This window comes from Aulonocara stuartgranti (genome assembly GCF_965226115.1).
Source record: "Aulonocara stuartgranti genome assembly, chromosome: 19".
Classification (NCBI taxonomy): Eukaryota; Metazoa; Chordata; class Actinopteri; order Cichliformes; family Cichlidae; genus Aulonocara; species Aulonocara stuartgranti.
In genome coordinates this window covers 12,588,809-12,606,359 of record NC_138955.1, presented here as the reverse complement: position 1 = coordinate 12,606,359, position 17,551 = coordinate 12,588,809, and the positions used below count along the sequence as shown (strand labels likewise).

The window sequence follows — 17,551 nt, the reverse complement described above, 5'->3', positions numbered from 1 at the left end:
TCCCTGCTGTCACAGGTCAAAACATATGCAGCTGAAAGGACGCATTGTTGTGCATATGACAAAACATTCCAATTGATTTGAATGAAAAAATATTTATTTAAAAAACAAATTGGAGCAATACAGCACGAGGACTAAAAAGTCTCCATCAGGGTCTGACGCAATGATGATACAATCAGTGAAGATTAAATTCTGAAGAAAGCAGAAAAAGAAGAAAGAAGAAGAAAATAGGGGGAGAAGAAAAAAAACATCATATACAACAATGACCGATTATAGTCATCCAAATTATCTGAAACACAAGAAACAGAAAAATGGGGGGGCAGTTAAGTTGATATAAGCTACCTAAATTAATAAGATACAATAAAACACAAACACACAGCTTTAAGCAAGTGTAAATGTCAAGATTTCAAAAGGAGCACAATATATTAAAACGTATATAGGAGTTTTAGTAGCCTGTGAAGTTGCAACCCAGAATGTCTCTGGTGAAGAAGTTTTTCTAATCTGTCTCCACCTCTGATATGGATTGGTCCGACGTCCTTATAGTGAACCACCATTAGGTAAGTTAAGTTATAATAGGCGACTAGAAATCTTATGTCTGTCTTTGAACCTCTTCTTTACTCTCAAATAGTAATTCTAATTTTTTCCCCTGTGGATTTTTTTCTTATAATCTTAATTGATCTGAAGAATCCTGCAGCGCACCGTGAGGAGAATGCGCTTTTTTTAAATATTTGCACAGAACGGTTATCGTCAGGTTGCTAGACAACTTGGGAACCAGAAGAGCCGGTCTGTTTAAATAGCCACTAGGTAAATATTTACGTGTACGATCACATGGATATCAAGTTTAGTTTTTTTTTTTCTTCTTCCATCTTTTTTTCGGCGCTACCGTTCTTCTTGGAAACTGGAGTAATGTGCTCGTTCTGGCCTCAACGACGGAGGCTGGCCGTGCTTTTGTATATTTAGTGCATAAACTCCTTGAAGATGAGCGCTTTTGCTTGGAGCTGCTACTCCAACAAGCCGCCTCTGACAGTCTGTGGGATTGCCCTGTGTTCCTTTCCTGCGCAATCTAAATATAAGTCGGTGACAAATAGTCCAAATACAGTAGCAACCCAACTGTGATGTGGGGGTGGTGCTGAGAGAACAGCTCCTTCTCCAAAGTCCCCCCTCTGTTGGATCCGGAGTCCGTCAGGAGAAGGTGGCAGAGAGCCTCAGCTCCCACCTGCGCTCGATTTTTCTCTCCCCCTCTCCTTATTATCATGAAGAGACAAAACGCCAGGACTCTCGCCCTCATCATGAGCATCCTCACCTACCTGGTGGTCGGAGCGGCCGTCTTCGAGACCCTGGAGTCGAAGCAGGAGAAAAGTCACAAGAGGAAGCTCGACGCCAGAAAGTACGAACTCATGCGCAAATATAACTTGACCAAAGAGAACTTCGAAGAGCTCGAGCATGTCGTTTTACAGCTCAATCCTCACAAAGCAGGGGTCCAGTGGAAATTTGCTGGGTCCTTTTACTTCGCCATCACTGTGATTACGACGATAGGTGAGCAACAGTTATTTAATCAATACATGTGATGTCTTATTGCATTTCATTGAGAGATGTTCAGCGCAGGGCCGGAGGAAACATTTTTAGAGGTAGTGGAGTCACTGGAGCCCCCCTTACGTTAGTTTGTGTGTCTCATTTAAAACAACAGATAAATAAAGAACACCTATGACTTCCCACAATTCCTGGGGTCTCTTCAAACTACTTAGACAAAGAAAATCCTGTCTGTAGCACTATAAAAAAAAAATTTAAAACATTTTTAAAGCTGAAGATTCTGTTTCCTAAAAGAGTGGAAAAATTAAACCTTCACTTGTTAGCACATTGTTGCTAGTTTGTATTTTAAATGAGGAGGTTGTACCTTGATAGTATGATTAAAAAACCTATTTTCTTCTCATGCCTTATACAGTTTATTTGGAAACATTTTGGAAATGGATCAGACTTGACATATCCTATAATAACCCCAAAATTTTCATGTGTTTGCTGTGCTCATCAACGCTGAATTTTACTTTAATATTCTTGAACAAAATGAAGCTTTGCTTACAGGCTTTCATCCCTTCTGGGTAGGTAACATTATTCAAAAAAGCATCTTTTTGTGCAGCAGATCTTTATTCTTTCAGTTATATTTTCAGAGTGGCTGTAATTGGCTTACCAATCAGAAAAGTGATATTTATCTCAAATGTAATAGCTAAGACACACAGAGACATGGACACTGAATCGTTATTATGACTGTCTAAGTAAATCAGAATAATTGTATGCCATTGTGGCTTTCTTGGATGATTAAAGACAAAACAACACCAGGTGTAATTTAATTATTTATTATGGAATAAAAAGATCATTTAATGATGCCATATGAAGAAGAAAAGATATGGAGATGTCTATGGCTTTGGTTCTGGTTCACTTCAGCATAAGTTATATTTATAAATATTGCAATGTCTATGCTGTCAACAATCTGCGAGTTATAAATAAAGTAGAAGTAAGTTCACTACATTAATGCCAAGCTGAATCGTTTCCCTGGGCTTTCCCTTTTTCTCTTAGTGGGAGTGTGTGTTGGTTTCCTGTGGAATTAAATCAAGCAGCTGCTGTTCTTAGGCATTTATATTAGGTGAGGCCGTCTCTTGCTATGACTCACCACGGCAAAAGAATAGAGGCAAAGATGTCTAAAGATATGCAATATTCCCTGTCTCAGGTTATGGCCACGCGGCGCCGAGCACCGACTCAGGGAAAGTGTTCTGCATGTTCTACGCCCTCCTAGGGATCCCGCTGACCCTGGTCATGTTCCAGAGTCTGGGCGAGAGGATCAACACGTTTGTCAGATACCTGCTGCACCAAGCCAAGAAGTGCCTGGGAATGCGTCACACCGAGGTCTCCATGGCAAACATGGTGACGGTGGGCTTCTTCTCCTGTATGAGCACCCTGTGCGTGGGGGCTGTGGCATTCTCTCACTCGGAGGGATGGAGCTTTTTAAATGCCTTCTACTACTGCTTCATTACACTCACCACTATTGGCTTTGGAGACTACGTGGCTCTGCAGAAGAATGAGGCCCTGCAGAATGACCCTAAATATGTGGCTTTCTGCTTTGTTTACATCCTCACGGGCCTGACGGTGATTGGAGCGTTCCTAAACCTGGTGGTGCTTCGCTTCCTGACCATGAACACTGAGGATGAACGCAGGGACGCCAAGGAGAAGGCATTGCTCTCTGTCAGTAAGCCCAGAGGAGAGGTGGCTCATCTGTTACCAGTCTCAATATCAGCTTCCTCCACACCTGTAGCAGATAACACCACAAAGGCTAAAGATTTAAAAGGTGTCTACACTGAAGTGCTTCAATTCCAGACTATTTGCTCCTGCTTATGGTACAGGAGTGAGGAGAAGGAGCAGGACTCCATACCCAACATGATCCCTCAGGAGATGACATTCTCCGATGCCTACTTGCAGCAGAACAATGACTGTGCTCACTACATGGAGCCTGGCTCAACAGGCTGCGTTTGCAGTCCACGTCAGTGCACGAGCATAAGCCCAATATCAGGCCTACACATTTTCTCTCCATTCAGGATGTTTAAGAGACGCAGCTCCGTGTAGCCTTTTCAGCACAACAGATTTCATTACAGCATAATTTGTCTATAACTGCCAAGTGGGCAGCAGATACTTGGCAGTCCTCAGCAAAGACATGACTGCAAGTCGATGTTTGTGGTGCTACAATCCCAGTAATCCAGAAGCATAACGTGCAAAAAGGGAAAAAAAGCACATAGAGTACTGTAAACACAAATATATATATTTGAGCAACATCACAGTGTTTTTAACTGAGGTGTTATTCGAGGGCATCCAGTATGCTTTGAGGAATCCTGTAGGTGTGTCGAAATTGATCTGGTTAGCTGCACATGAACAATACGTCTGCGCAGTGTGTAGGTAAGAGCAGAGGCTTCGGAGCGGTGGCACAGTGAAAGGGTGACATAAAAAAATGAATAAATGATTAAAACCTGTCAGTCAGCAGCTCTCAAAAGCTAAACTTTGTGTTTTTGGTAATAATCTCAGAGGTGCTGATTCAACTCAGGGGTTATTTCTTAATGTTGTAGCTGGTCAGTGTTTTCCTTTGATAGGCACGCATCATGATGATTTTCTGGACTTTTTCCACCATGGTGTTTGTGACTGGGCTCATATCAGTTGCCTTATGTCGCCCTGAAACAAATCGTGATTGTCAAAGCTTCAGAAAAGCTGATACATACCAGAAATTTCATGTGACTCATGTGTAGCTGCCCCTGGTGTTATGAGACTTCTAGGGCTCTTTGCCCAAAGTACAGGTGCATCACAGACACTACTAAATTATGTAACGTGACAAGTGGGTAGGTTAAAAAATAAATCACATCTCAAGCGCAGTTAAAAAATCCATTTGAAAATAAGTGCGGTGATCACAAGTAGACACTTATCAGCACTGAGCGAAACGCTCTCAACTGGATTAGTTGTGTAACACTGAAATCACTATTTTAAAAATTACTTGTGGGAAGAAGCAAGAACTCCAACAGCCCCATCAAAAAGGAGCATTGCCAACTTTCTATATGTGCTTTATTCATGTCCCCGTGAACATTAAAATCAAAGCTCCTGTGTGTTTAGATCGAGACTTACACAGATAATTTTCCAAATACAGTAAACACCTGGTGACATTGCCAAGATACCCGCTAAGTGGCAGGAGTTTGTTAAAACGCTGATACCTTTTTACCCCCTAAAGCTCACTTATTAACAAGCATTCTGTTTCACTGACTTTTTTGTACAAACGAAAAAGTGTTAAATGTCAAGCTGTGAACAGCTTTTTAGTTCATGTGCCAAGCCAAGTAATCACCTCCCATTAAACCACAAGTTGTATTTTTTACACTGATTAAATAAAAGAATTGTTTTAATGTTTACATGTTTGAGCCACTGAGAAGTAATTTAGAATTAAGGGAATAGATCTAAGCCAAAAACCTAAGATCTAAGACAGATATGAAGCACACCTCTGGATCAAAAAGTAGAAGCAGGCTATTTGAGCAGCAGCTTGGAGTGGCAGGTGGCAGGGGGTACAGTGGATAATAAGCTGGTTGCCAATCACAGACAATTATGTCACAATGGGCTGAGCCTGGGTGATTGATGGAAAAGGAAAAATCCACCCTCAGCTAGTATTTCCTGTGTTTCTGAACCGAGTTTGGTGCTTAGTGGTGTATTTTTCTGTGGGCAACATGATGCGATGTCACACTCAGTTTATTTCCAGCAGCTTCAATAGATGATTAACTTCTTAAGCTATTTCATTTATTTAAGAAAAAAAAGCACTAAAATCTTTTTTATTGATTTTTGGATGGATGCAGAAATTTATTGAAACATGCAAATTTAATATAGAAAACAGGGTAAAAACAGAGTCTCTCGCTCAGATTTTGCTAATGACCACATTGATTCTTTAAAACAGCCTGAACTCTCTAAAGCAGAATTCCTTCTCATTTCTTTATGTAGTCTTCAGGAATAGTTCTCCAGGCTTCTTGAGGAACATTCAAATTTCCTTTTGGGTTGTTGACTCCCTTTTGTTCTGTTCAGTGTCAAGATGATCCCACACTGCTTCAATAATGTTGGTGTCCGGGCTCTGGGGAGGCTGATCCTCAACTGATAGTGTTCCAGGTATGTTTTCGCTGCACTGGGATTGTGTTTGGGATCATTGTCATGCAGAAAAATTAAGCCGTTTCCAAGCAGACACTTTCTAGATGGTATTATATGGTGGATCAAAATCTGATGATCTCTAAGTGATGAAATCTTTGTTCATATTTCCATCAATTTTAACAAGATCCCCAACACCACTGGCTGAAATGTAGTACCAAACCATCAAAGAGTCTCCAACATCTTTCACAGATGGCTGTACGCACTCACAAGACCACGCCTTTCCTTGCTGCTTCCTTTCCTTAAGAATTACTTCTCGACAGTCTGGCATTTTTCATATATTCAACGAATGAAGTGGCAACTAATTATGTGTGTATTAAGTTATCTGCTATGTGTAGGTACAAGACTGGTTCATCCCTTGGGTTAGGTGCTGTTTTTGTTTGAATGATTCATATAGGTCAGTGTTAAGTGGCTTAACAAACAAAGAAAAACATTCCTCTGAAAATGGTTGAAGGACTGGACTGAAAAAGAGTGAAAAAGGACATAATAAGCCTGGAGAACTTAATCAAGACCATTAAGATTTCAAGAAAGTCCGGCTCCATGGAAGCAAATACAAGGAAATGAGGGGTGGCTCAAGACTTTTGCACATACTGTAGCTAAAATTAATATTTATTTATTATTTAAATTGTGGTAGATTAATTTTCTGTTCATCAGCTAATAGATTAAGTAATAAATTATTGTAAATTTATACAAAAACACAAAAGCTGTCAGATCCTACCTGTTCTCTCTGGATTTTTGTAACATGTGTAAACTCTCCACCTGAGGCACAAACACACGAGTCGTGATTTTATTCAGTGTTGCTCTGGAAACAAAGTGAACGTCACAAATTCTTGAGGATTTGGCTGTTTTGTTTTTTTCTTTAAACTTTTTTTTTTTTTGGCTTAAGAGGGAAATCCTGAACGCTATTTTATGCACGTCTGGGTCTGATCTGATCTGTGTTACTGGAACTGACCTTTTGTGGTGGATGGAAATAAATCAGTGCTGTCCACACATGATAAAGGAAGGAAAACAATGAATGTGACTTTTTGCCTCATAAAATAGCAGTCAGTTGTACATTTCGTGCAAGTACTGCATTAGTTTAAAGTAGTAGATCACGTTGCGTATAAAGCGCCTTGAGTCTATATAAATAACATTGAATTGAACTGAATTGAAAGTTGCAATGGCACAAAGGTTTCTCTTCTTCTTGCTGTTTTCCATGATGACAAAGGCTTAAATAGTACTTGAACAATCAAAGAGCACTTGAATTTTTTTATACATACCCTGCCAAGGATTGTATGTATAGTTGAGACTATTCATTTGTCCGACAATACCCTCTGATCATAAAACAGTACACAATACTGTACTGTTTTGTGCTATCATAGGGGAAAAAAAGAAAAAAACATCCATAGAAATACCGAAAATTTGAATATTTTATCCAATAAATGAATAATATTGAGTTTTAACTGTTGTTTTCCTGCTCACAAAATCACCATCTACAGGCCATATAAGCTGTAATCATGTGACTTACGATCTCCATGCTGCTTATCAACATGTGCTGTGTGAAAGAAAAAAAAAGCCTGCTGAATGTATAGAAATGACTGTTTGGTCCAGATGGTTTCCCCCTGGGAATTCTGACTTCAGTCCAGTTCTGGACAACCTACAGCAGGTTAGTCACGAGCAAAAGTTTGGCAATGCATCATTATGTCATAGAAACACGTCACTTTGATGCTGCACTTTCAGTTTAGGGGAAGGTGCTGATGTTTGAGATTTAAATATGCTACCAGAACACAACTCATTTTTTCTTTTTTTCATTTTAATAAAAAACTGATTTGGCTATTATAGACCAATGAGAGAAAGTCTTACTGTTTCCTTGGCAATATGTGTCACTGATATCTGAAGTCTTAAATCACCATTTTCATTAAAGGAATACAGTTTCAAAAATGTAATAATTTGCAATTGTGCAATAAAATAAAGGTATGTGTAAAAGTTGGGGGTTTTGGACTATCTTGTTTAAGGTCAAATATTGTTTTTATATATTATAAATATATAGTATTCTTCAGGAGTGTTGATTCGTCACTCTTTTTTAAAAATATTTCCAAGGATCTGGACTTTCTTGTACGTTTGGTCTTGAGGAACAGTCATCTAGTCTTTCTGAAGGTCTTTCAAAGTTTTGGCTGCTTTTTCACTTTCCAGTCCAGTCCTTGTACCTGACATATCTCAGCAAACTTTTGGTTCTGCTCACTGAAACCTCATCAGCAATGGTCTCAGGTGCCAACAGGTCTTATGGGGTGATGAATCCAAATTTGATATTTTTTTCCCAAGTGGATACAGAGGAGATCAGTTGGTGACATCATCTGGCCACTATCTCATAATAGTTTCAAATTTAAGTGTGAAAATGACCCCAAACAGGATGTCAGTGCAGTGAAGGTATACCTGGATATTATTGAAGTGGAGCTTTGCCTGTCCTTCAAGAAGCCTGGAGAACGATTCCTGATGTCTACTTAAAGAAAGCTTGTCCAATAGAGTTCAGAAGAATAAGAATACTATACTGTATTTCCACATGTGTTTGCATCTTTTAACAAACTACATCTATTTCCCATTTTTCTGAAAAAACAAGAAAAAAAGAAAGAAATGAGAGGTGGCTCAAGACATTTGCGCAGTTCCATATTATGATATCAACTCTGTGAAAAGCTGAAAACTTTCTTCTGTTTTTCGTGAACCCTCAGATTTATTTTGAGCCTGTTGTTATATTTTTGTGTTGAAAACCACTGGTCTGAGTGATTTTAAGTGAAAGCGGCGCTCTAATTTTCCAAAATAAAGCATCATTAAAGTGGATTAGAGGCCCAGTAACAGGAAGCAGGCTCATTTTAGGCTTTATAAAAATAAAGATTTCTTTATGCACCTAGAATGAAATTGATACATCAAAGTGTGCTCAGGGCAATTAGGACCGCATCTCGTTATCAAGATTTGCCTGCCATTGCAACATCAAACCATCTTGCAAAGCCTGGCTTGGTGCCTGTGAATCTGCCCTCAGCCATCAGACATGAAGCACAAAAAAGCAACAGAAGGACTATCCATCCGACAAATCCCTGTATTGACCCCCCACGGCTGAAGCATCTGCTGTTTTCTACTTTGGCTATAGACCTGAGTATCTATGTCAAAGACAAAAATAGTTTCACTGAGAAGGTCAGCTATGACCTTACATCACTTGGTTTCTTCTCTGTTTCTGGGGGAAAAAATCTGAGCAGGTTAAAACTGAAGGTTTGCCTCTCATTGTTGCTGCCAATTAAACAGATGGACTAAAGTGTCCTTGGTGCTTATGTGATTTCAAACAAAATTTTATCTTCTACATTTTCCAACACAAGATTGATTTGACAGATTGGAGATAATTAATTACTCACTGGCATCTTAAAGTTACAGGTTATGGAGAAAGAAAGAAATGTGATGCATGATGTTTGAAAAATTTCAGAGGTGAGAGAGCTTTGAGATCATTAGTGGTGAAGCAAAATAAACAAGAAGTCCTTGTTGCTCAGTCACTCACAGCAGCTGAAGTGCATCACGTTAATAAAACGGTCTCCCTGCAGCGTGCTGCTGCTGACCCAGGGTCTCTGAACGTCGCACGCAGAGGCCGCTGTCACTTTAACAAAAGTTCAGAGTCCGAAAAATTCTTCGAGGCTTCAAAATGGATCTGAGGAAGCTGGCTGCGGACGCAGTGTCCCAGAATAAGAAAGCCGCTCTTCTGATCGGCGGAGCCGGATTTGCAATTCTGGGACTCGGTCTTGGATATAAATACCTGCGAAAGCCAGAAAAAGCTGTTCGTGTGGGCGTAGTGTCGCAGCTCCTCATTCACCCTCTCAAGTCTGGCAAAGCGGTGCCTTTGGCGCTTGCAGAGTGCCAGAAAATGGGGCTGAAGTTCGGAGAGCTGCAGGATCGGTGAGTATTGCAATAAATAAATAAATAAATAAAATTTATTTATTGTTAATTAGTTCCACCGTTTAATTAAATAAAATATATTTACCGCTGTAACCATTCTTCGTTACCTCGCCATTAAATCTTACTGCAGGGCAGCGACGTCTCCTACTTGTCTTCTTATGGAGACATGAGGTCTTTCAATTCATGAAATCACAACAAGTCAGTGAATTTTCAACCACTTTGTTTAAAAAAAAAAAAAAAAAATCTGTAGGAACTTTCTGATATTCCCATGGACCCTCCCCTAAAAAATCCTGGAGACACCCCTGCACGGAAGCCCCCAGATTATTTTTCAGTTAATGTTTTATGAACAATTGACGAATAATAAAGTTTATATAGGGAATAAGTTTTTGTGTAAACAAAACAAAAAACAAAACGGCATTTAAATTAACAAAAGCATAGTACAAAACGTTTATATAGTTAATGATAAGCTACTGTGTAAATATTAATTAATTAATTATGTTTTATTTTGGTTTGTGTGTGGGTGTGTTTGTGTCAACATGGATATCAAACCAGATTCTAACAGAGCATTTTTTACTCGGGTAAAGAATATGGGAGACAATTAAACAAAATCACACTGCCATGGTTAAAACATTTCACACATTACCGTACTTCTTACCTCTGTTCCTTATGGTTTTAAGTGTACCATAAATAACCATCATGCCTATGCAGTTTTACTGTTTCAACAGCAAGTCCATGTCTCTGTGGGAACCTGGAATACAGACGTTTGTCTAATCCAGTGGTTCCCAAACTTTTTTTTTTAGCTGGGCCCCCCTTTGTTTTATAAGAAAAAAATGTTCGCGCCCCCCCTCCCGCGTGCGCGCGCGCGCGCACACACACATCCTCTAACCACACACACCCATATTTTGCTCCATTGCGGTTTATTTCACACCTCAAACATTTAGTAAACAATTAAGCAAATACAAGTAATCTGCAATAAATTACAGGTAGTAATAAAATAAACTACTAACTCTTTTACGCTGCGTCCGCACCTACACGGGTATTTTTGAACACGCAGCTGTTTCGTCCACACGTAAACGGCGTTTCGAATCACCGAAAACGGAGATTTTTTTTTAAAACTCCTTTTTTGCCTTTACCTGTGGACGAGGAATACAGAGTTCGTCATGCAACGTCAAAGGTATGCGCCTTTTTCACGTCACGCTGTGCGCCACGTTATTGTTTACATGAGATGAATTGCAGAATGGCAGATAGTCAGATTAACAGTATTTTGTCTCTATCTGCAGGTTTTACATGCAGTTACTGTTCCTCCATTTACAAAGGCAGAGGCATCACGGTGTCATTATTTTACATGTAGTTGTGTTTTTTTTTCCTGTGTAATAATATTCAACATTGCTATCAATACATTTTTCAAAAAATGCCTCTCTGTGCAAAATGGGCTTAAAAACATAAACAGCTGTGGGATACTGTTTGTCCGTGATTTGAACCCAGGGGACAAATCGTGGCAGGATCAGCCTGATGTTATTTGTATCCCACTGTAACTTTACTGTATAAAGTATAGTATAGTATGTACATCTCCAAATTGTCAGGAGTAGTTAGTCATTACAAGAAGTGTTTGTGAACTAAAAATCACGAATGTGGGATACTGTTTGTCTCTGCAGGGGAGACCTACCTTGGCACTTGTGCAGATGAAGCCAAAGGGAAGATATGCTTCACCATATTTTCTAGTCTTTGGCTTAGAATGAAGTTGGTTTGGAAACACATTCAGCGATGCTTCATCTCCTGCTTTGCGTTTCTGTAGACACCTGTGCTAGCAGTGTCCAAGCATTTAGTTGTCCCCCCCCCCCCCCCCCCCCCCCCACCCCCTGCCATGGCTCTGCGCCCCACACTTTGGGAAGGTCTGGTCTAATCCATCAGGAGAAATCGGTCAGATTTGGCTTAAAACGGCTTCAGTGTACAAAAAGCCAATAAATATAAATGATTATTAGTCATAATATCAGAGTTCAAGGGGGACCCTTGCATCATCACAAAAGGTGCCTATGCTGCCGCCACACTTGTCCAGATTCCTGCAGAGACAGGCAGGAAGGGTTGGTGCTGTCACCCCGCAGCAAGAAGGTTCCTGGTTAAATTCCCAACTGGGATCTTTCTACATGAGTTTACTGCAGGTTTTCCAGCTTCCTGTCACAGAGAAAAGACGTGCATTTGAGGTTAACTGGTGTTTCAAAATTGGTCACGGATATGGGATGTATAAATATTTTAAGTAAGTGTGGGATAAAACTTTCACTTGTACAAAGGTCCTACGTGAAGGCAAATACATCAGATTTGCACCTGCAAAGTAAAAAGTAAATATATTTAGTCTGAGCTAACCAAGATTAAAGTGAGATAAAAACGCAGATAAAAGGGGACGGTCATAAGATTATAAAAGCGCCTGAGCTAAGTACAGAGAACACATGTAAGAGTCCCACACACACAAGGTTTCCCAGCACTGCTTCTTCAAATGCACAAACTAGTTTTCAAAAAGCAAATGTTTTTGTACCCCAAGTGTTGTTTAATGTTGAATTAATACTGATAAATATAAATGGTGGGTAAGAGGATTTTTTTTTTTTAATGTAACAGTGAGGACGGTGTTTAACAGTTGTAATGATTATACATGGTTATATAATATCTATTATATTTATAATATAATAAATATTTTTAACTTCAAAAAATGCTCTCCCTCCTCGCTGACACATTAAGGATGTCATGCTATTTATACATTCAAAACAGAGCTGTAGTTCAAAATTTGGGTATAGATATTTATTATAAGGGAACTTTTATTATGAAAGGATATCCTATTTTCTAACTCTTTAAATACATGTGTTGACAGTGCTACCTTGCATGAGCCTTTCTGGATGACACCCAGAAAAATTTTCAACCAGGGGATATTAATAAATTATGACGTAAATCTGGGATTTCTGTATGACTCAGTTTTGCCATGGCAACCTGTGATGTCATTGATTCCCATCTTGTTATCTGTTTTTCGCTATTCCTTTAATATTGTCTTGAGTTTGTGTGGGTTTCTTGCCAGATGATGGAATTAAATTGGGATGCCAAATAATGCAGATGGGTGAGGGAAATCCAGCTTTCTATTTGTTTTGTTTGCAGACACTGGATGGTGGTGACAGAGGACGGTCACATGGTGACAGGCAGACAGGAGCCACGTCTGGTTTTGGTGTCTCTGACCTGTGAGGGAGGACAGGTTTGCTTAAACGGCCCAAACATGGAGGAACTCAAGTTCCCCATCAAACAGCCCGACAACCCCGTCCTCGACTGCAGGTGCTACGTCTGCTTTTAATTTATACTGCTCGGTCTTCTTTTGGTGGATAATTCAGTTTCTTACTGTATCTTATATAGTAAAGTTATGAAGTGAATGCATTTTGAATGTAAAGTTTAGTTTGACGTGGATGCAAACTGAACCTGGACCAGTCAGTGAATTAATACAGTCATAAAGTGATAATTCTGCCTTTCAGAGTCTGAATCTTTTGATAAATTGACCAAATAATCAGTGGCGTTTTTTCTAACCTCTAGTTTGAGATTTACATAAATGCTTCTTCTGTGTTTTTGTGTTTATTTACTTTTTTGTCCTGTAGAGTGTTTGGCGTTGACATTCAGGGCCGGGATTGTGGTGACAAAGTGTCTCACTGGCTTACTCATTACCTTAAGGCAGAGAAAACCTATCGCCTGGTGCACTTTGAACCTTGCATGAGGCCTAGAAAACCAGCTGAGAAAGAGGCTGTTTACCAACAATTTGAGGTGCTACATGCTTTGTAGTTTATTTTAATGCTTAAATTTGATGCATCTTTCAAGCCAAAATGCCCTGATCCTGTTGTGATGTGTTATCCAGGAGGTGGCCTACCCAGATTTTGGACCTGTGATGCTGCTGTCAGAGGCTTCTGTTAAGGATCTCAGCAGCAAGTTAGAGAAGGGAGTCACGGTTGAGCGCTTCCGCCCCAACATTGTGATAAGTGACTGTAAACCATTCGATGAGGTGCGTTGTTCAGCCTTTGCCTAAAAAAACTAATGCTCGTACCTCCTGATATTCTTGTCTACAAAGAAAAGCAAAAACTAGTTTAGAGCCAGTTAAGGTCTTAAAAATATTAGCTCTCATGTCTGTCTGCACTACTGGTGATTAGCTTTTGTTTTATTTTTCCTGGCTGAAAAGACGATCATTTGGCCCTTTTACTTGTGACTAATAACTCACCCTTTTCGGTGTGAACAGCGTGGACTAAATTTGTCTCCAACTCCAAAACCAACTGCTTTGCTTTTTCAGGATTCGTGGGAAGAGCTCCAGATTGGCAGTGTGCGACTGCAGCGTGTAATGGCATGTGGAAGGTAACACTGTGGATGCTACGCGCACATTTTAATCACACACAGAATCAGTGCATTTATCAACAAGAGCAAATCCAAAGAGTCATTGCTGGTCTGTGCAGTTTGATTTTTAGAAATAAGCAATTGTCAGGCAAAGTGAATGTGTGTGTTTTTAAGTTAAAAATGATTTAGGGGTTAAATGGATGCAAACGTACCTGTAAGTTTGTTTTGCTTTGTTTTTTACCAGGTGTCTTTTCACCACAGTCGATCCAGAGACTGGTGTAATCAGCAGAAAAGAGCCTCTGGAAACACTGAAAAAGTAACATTTTACCTCAATATTATTATTATTATTATTAGGAAAGGGTTTTTTAAAAAATATTTTTGAATGTTTTTTTTTTGAGTAATGTTGTATTTCTATGTACAAACAGTGGCCACTTTGTTAGGTACACCTGTTCTTCTGCTCGTTAACGCAACTCTCTGATCAGCCAGTTGCATGACATTTAGGCATGTAGACATGACCAAGATAGCCTGCTGACATTCAAACTGGGCTTCACAGTTCAGTTCAATTTTATTTATTGAGTGCCAAATCACAATAATAGTCAAGGCACTATTGTAAGGTAAAGACCCTACAATAATACAAAGAAAAGAGAAAACCCAACAATCATATGAGCAAGTGGTTTAGCGACAGTCGGGGGGAAAAAATCTCCCTTTTAACAGGAAGAAGCCTCCAGCAGAATCAGGCTCAGGGAGGGGCGGGCATCCGGGAAGAAAGGGGACTTTGAATGTGGCAAAGTTTTTAGTACCAAACAGGCTAAACTGAGTATTTCGGAAACTGTTGATCTACTGAGTAGGGTTTAGAGTATGGTCCAAAACAAAGAAAGCATCAGGTGACAAAAGAAAAGCCTTGGTGATACCAGAGGTCAGAGGAAGGGGGAGAAAGGAAGGCAGCAGTAGCCACAATACTCACTCGTTGCAACCAAGGTATGCAGAAGAGCATCTCTGAACGCACACACGTCAAACCATGAAGCAGATGGCCTACAGCAGGCACACCAGGTGCCAGTCCTGTCAGCCAAAAATAGAAAACTGAGGCTACAATTCCCATGGCCTCACCAAAATTAGACAAAAAGACTGGAAAGACTTCTGGTCTGATGAGCCCTGATTTCTGCTGTGATGTTCATATTATAGGGTCAGAAATTGATGTCAAAATCTGCAGAAAATGTGTGTTGCCATCATGTCAATATGGATCAAAATCTCAGAGAAATGTTGTTGAATCTCTGCGGCAAAAAATTACGTTGGTTTTGAAAGGACAATTATCTCCAATCTGGCACTAGCAAGGTGTACCTAATAATAAAGTTGCCAGTGAGTCTGTTTTAACCTCACAGTGGGCTTTTTTTTTTTTTTTTTTTTTTTTTTTCCTGTCTGTCACATCTAAAATGTCTCTGAACTCCCAGCTATCGCCTGTGCAAACCATCTGAGAAGCACATCTATAAAACTTCTCCACTGTTTGGACAGCTGCACAACGTGAAGAAGACGGGCATCTTTCAGGTTGGCGATGTGGTTTACAAGATCACCCGCTGATAGAAGGCGTCAGGAGAGAGGGGCCAAACCTGAAGTCAAAACACTCAGAAGTCACAAGTCGTCTTTGATATCAGACTGAAGAAAGCACTTAAATTCATGTAGTGTAAGCAAATAGGAGACTAGAAATGGACAGAAATTAACTGCTTTGAAATAACATTTTAAAAAGTAGCACAGCATTAGTATTAGTATTCAGTTTGCCACCCCGGCCTTTTTTTTTTTTTTTTTTTTTTTTCCTTTTTCTGTTTTTTTTGGTCTCAATTTTTGATGATTTGACCGCCTCTTAATCAGCTAATAGAACCTGATTTGAAAATATTGCTAACATCTGCTCAATATTCCAGCTGGTTATTAAAACCTGAAATTACATGCTGCTATTGAAGAAATAAATAAAATTGCCTTAAGTCTTTGTACTAAAGTGCTTCCTGGAATGAACACGGCAGAGACGTACTGCTGGGTTTGATCACTTCTAGTGTTAAACTTTGCAAAACTATTTGTAAATCATCCATCTCACTGCTCATAATTACTTTTTAATGGCATATTTTGAAAGGAGCATCCTTTTTTACACTCTACATCCCCTGTTTTTCACTGTCGTGTCTTCTTATTTTGTGTTTTAAAAAGGGCAAGCTTAATTGCGCATGTATATTTATTAGATACTAAAAGTTCTTAGTGTGATTCCTAGAAAATGGCAAGGCTGCTTTTGTATACTTTTACATGATCTAAACATTTAAAGATGATAATCACTACTTTAAAAATTAGAAAATAAAAGAAATCTTGCCTTTTCTGTATCATCTCTCTGGGTAAATATTTAGTTATGGACTCAAAACTTTTATTTAAAAATAACTCAATTTTAATGTCATTAGTGGCAGTGATGTAAAATGTAGACCTTTCCTATAAACAAGAGCTGGGCACATCAGTCCAAATCCAATCAAGCAATAGTATCGATACCAATGCTGGTGGTTTTGGATTGATACTAGCACGATAGGATCGATACTTTTTCTATCCTGTAAGTTTGGTATGTAGCCCACTGTGTTGTGGTAATTGGGGGTTTGTTTTTTTGCCGGTATGGGGTTATGAAAAAAAGTTGTGGAAAAGAAATTTGAAAAGTAAAACTGCCAGTGATTTAGTGGTCATTAAAATGTGTTCAGAATTTGCAAATTGCTGATTCATCTCATGACACACTACTATCCTACATAAGCCAGCTTCATAGGTTAACAGTATTGGTAATGAAAAATTGGCGCTCTATTTACTTGGTATCAGATCCATACCAAAATTTGCACAGCAGATTTTTGCAATGTTTTTGTTTAAACTACTATAACTATTAAATTATTTACACAATTTAAAAAAACAAAAACAAAACAAACTCAGTCGACCAGTTCAGATGTCTCCTTTACATGATATAAAATTGCTGAGTAACTACCAACCAAAGAAGCATGTTTCATACATGAGAGGATAATTGCTATGAAGCCAAGATTACCCATCAAACAATGCATGAAAGACAAACCCACCAAGTGAGGGCTAAAAAATTTTGAACACCATAGACTTCAAACTGTACACGGGGAAATCAAAGGGCTTTCCTTTGATTTGGTTACATCAATGGTGAATGAAGACTGTCTGCGATGGGGTTGCATTATCTACTGTCACAGCTTCTGTTAGAGTTTGTATTGTTGATTGTCATTTATGCTTAGAAATATTTAACCATAGATGCTTAGAGGTGTATAATCAATTGTGTAGTGATAAGTTGTGTGATCTTTAACAGGCTACAGAGGCTTGGTGTGCATTCCACACTAGAATGCACACCTACATCCTGGGAGCACGGGAAGAGGTCGCATCTTGTCTTGTTTTATGGTAGGATTAACGTAGCTATGTCTGTTCTAGTCTAAGTGCTTTTCTGTTTAGATGAACTGCTGGACTTCCTCACCGGGGGGGGTCTAGTCTACCCTCTTCCTGACCAAGGATGTTTGACCCTTTGATCAGCAACACACACACACACGCACACACAAGTAAGGTACTCTTTGTTTGT

The 17,551-nt window shown here is 39.3% G+C and overlaps 2 protein-coding genes across 3 annotated transcripts; both read left to right on the top strand.

Annotated features, from left to right (window-relative positions):
* The first annotated feature begins 736 nt into the window (after positions 1 to 736).
* kcnk3b (potassium channel, subfamily K, member 3b) lies at positions 737 to 3,666 on the top strand. The gene is made up of 2 exons (XM_082517009.1): positions 737 to 1,533; positions 2,720 to 3,666. The coding sequence occupies exons 1-2, from the start codon at positions 1,251 to 1,253 to the stop codon at positions 3,607 to 3,609; spliced, it is 1,173 nt and encodes a 390-aa protein (XP_082373135.1). The 5' UTR covers positions 737 to 1,250; the 3' UTR covers positions 3,610 to 3,666.
* A 5,549-nt stretch (positions 3,667 to 9,215) lies between these two features.
* On the top strand, positions 9,216 to 15,937 carry marc1 (mitochondrial amidoxime reducing component 1). Of its 2 annotated transcripts, none has more exons than XM_082517093.1 (7): positions 9,216 to 9,615; positions 12,754 to 12,924; positions 13,239 to 13,401; positions 13,493 to 13,636; positions 13,919 to 13,980; positions 14,204 to 14,275; positions 15,469 to 15,937. In XM_082517093.1, exons 1-7 carry the CDS (start codon positions 9,365 to 9,367, stop codon positions 15,479 to 15,481), a joined length of 876 nt encoding a protein of 291 aa, XP_082373219.1. In that variant the 5' UTR covers positions 9,216 to 9,364; the 3' UTR covers positions 15,482 to 15,937. The 2 variants fall into 2 exon arrangements, with proteins under 2 accessions (XP_082373219.1, XP_082373218.1); XM_082517092.1 differs by having other exon boundaries at positions 15,408 to 15,937.
* Positions 15,938 to 17,551: the final 1,614 nt, after the last annotated feature.

What these genes read in the sequence shown, in the direction of transcription:
- kcnk3b (XM_082517009.1), top strand. Translation starts at nt 1,251, where the DNA reads ATGAAGAGACAAAACGCCAGGACTCTCGCCCTCATCATGAGCATCCTC. An exon ending in CACTGTGATTACGACGATAG is followed by an intron (nt 1,534 to 2,719) that starts GTGAGCAACAGT and finishes TCCCTGTCTCAG; the next exon opens with GTTATGGCCACGCGGCGCCG.
- marc1 (XM_082517092.1), top strand. Translation starts at nt 9,365, where the DNA reads ATGGATCTGAGGAAGCTGGCTGCGGACGCAGTGTCCCAGAATAAGAAA. An exon ending in TTCGGAGAGCTGCAGGATCG is followed by an intron (nt 9,616 to 12,753) that starts GTGAGTATTGCA and finishes TTTTGTTTGCAG; the next exon opens with ACACTGGATGGTGGTGACAG. An exon ending in CTGTTTACCAACAATTTGAG is followed by an intron (nt 13,402 to 13,492) that starts GTGCTACATGCT and finishes TGTGTTATCCAG; the next exon opens with GAGGTGGCCTACCCAGATTT.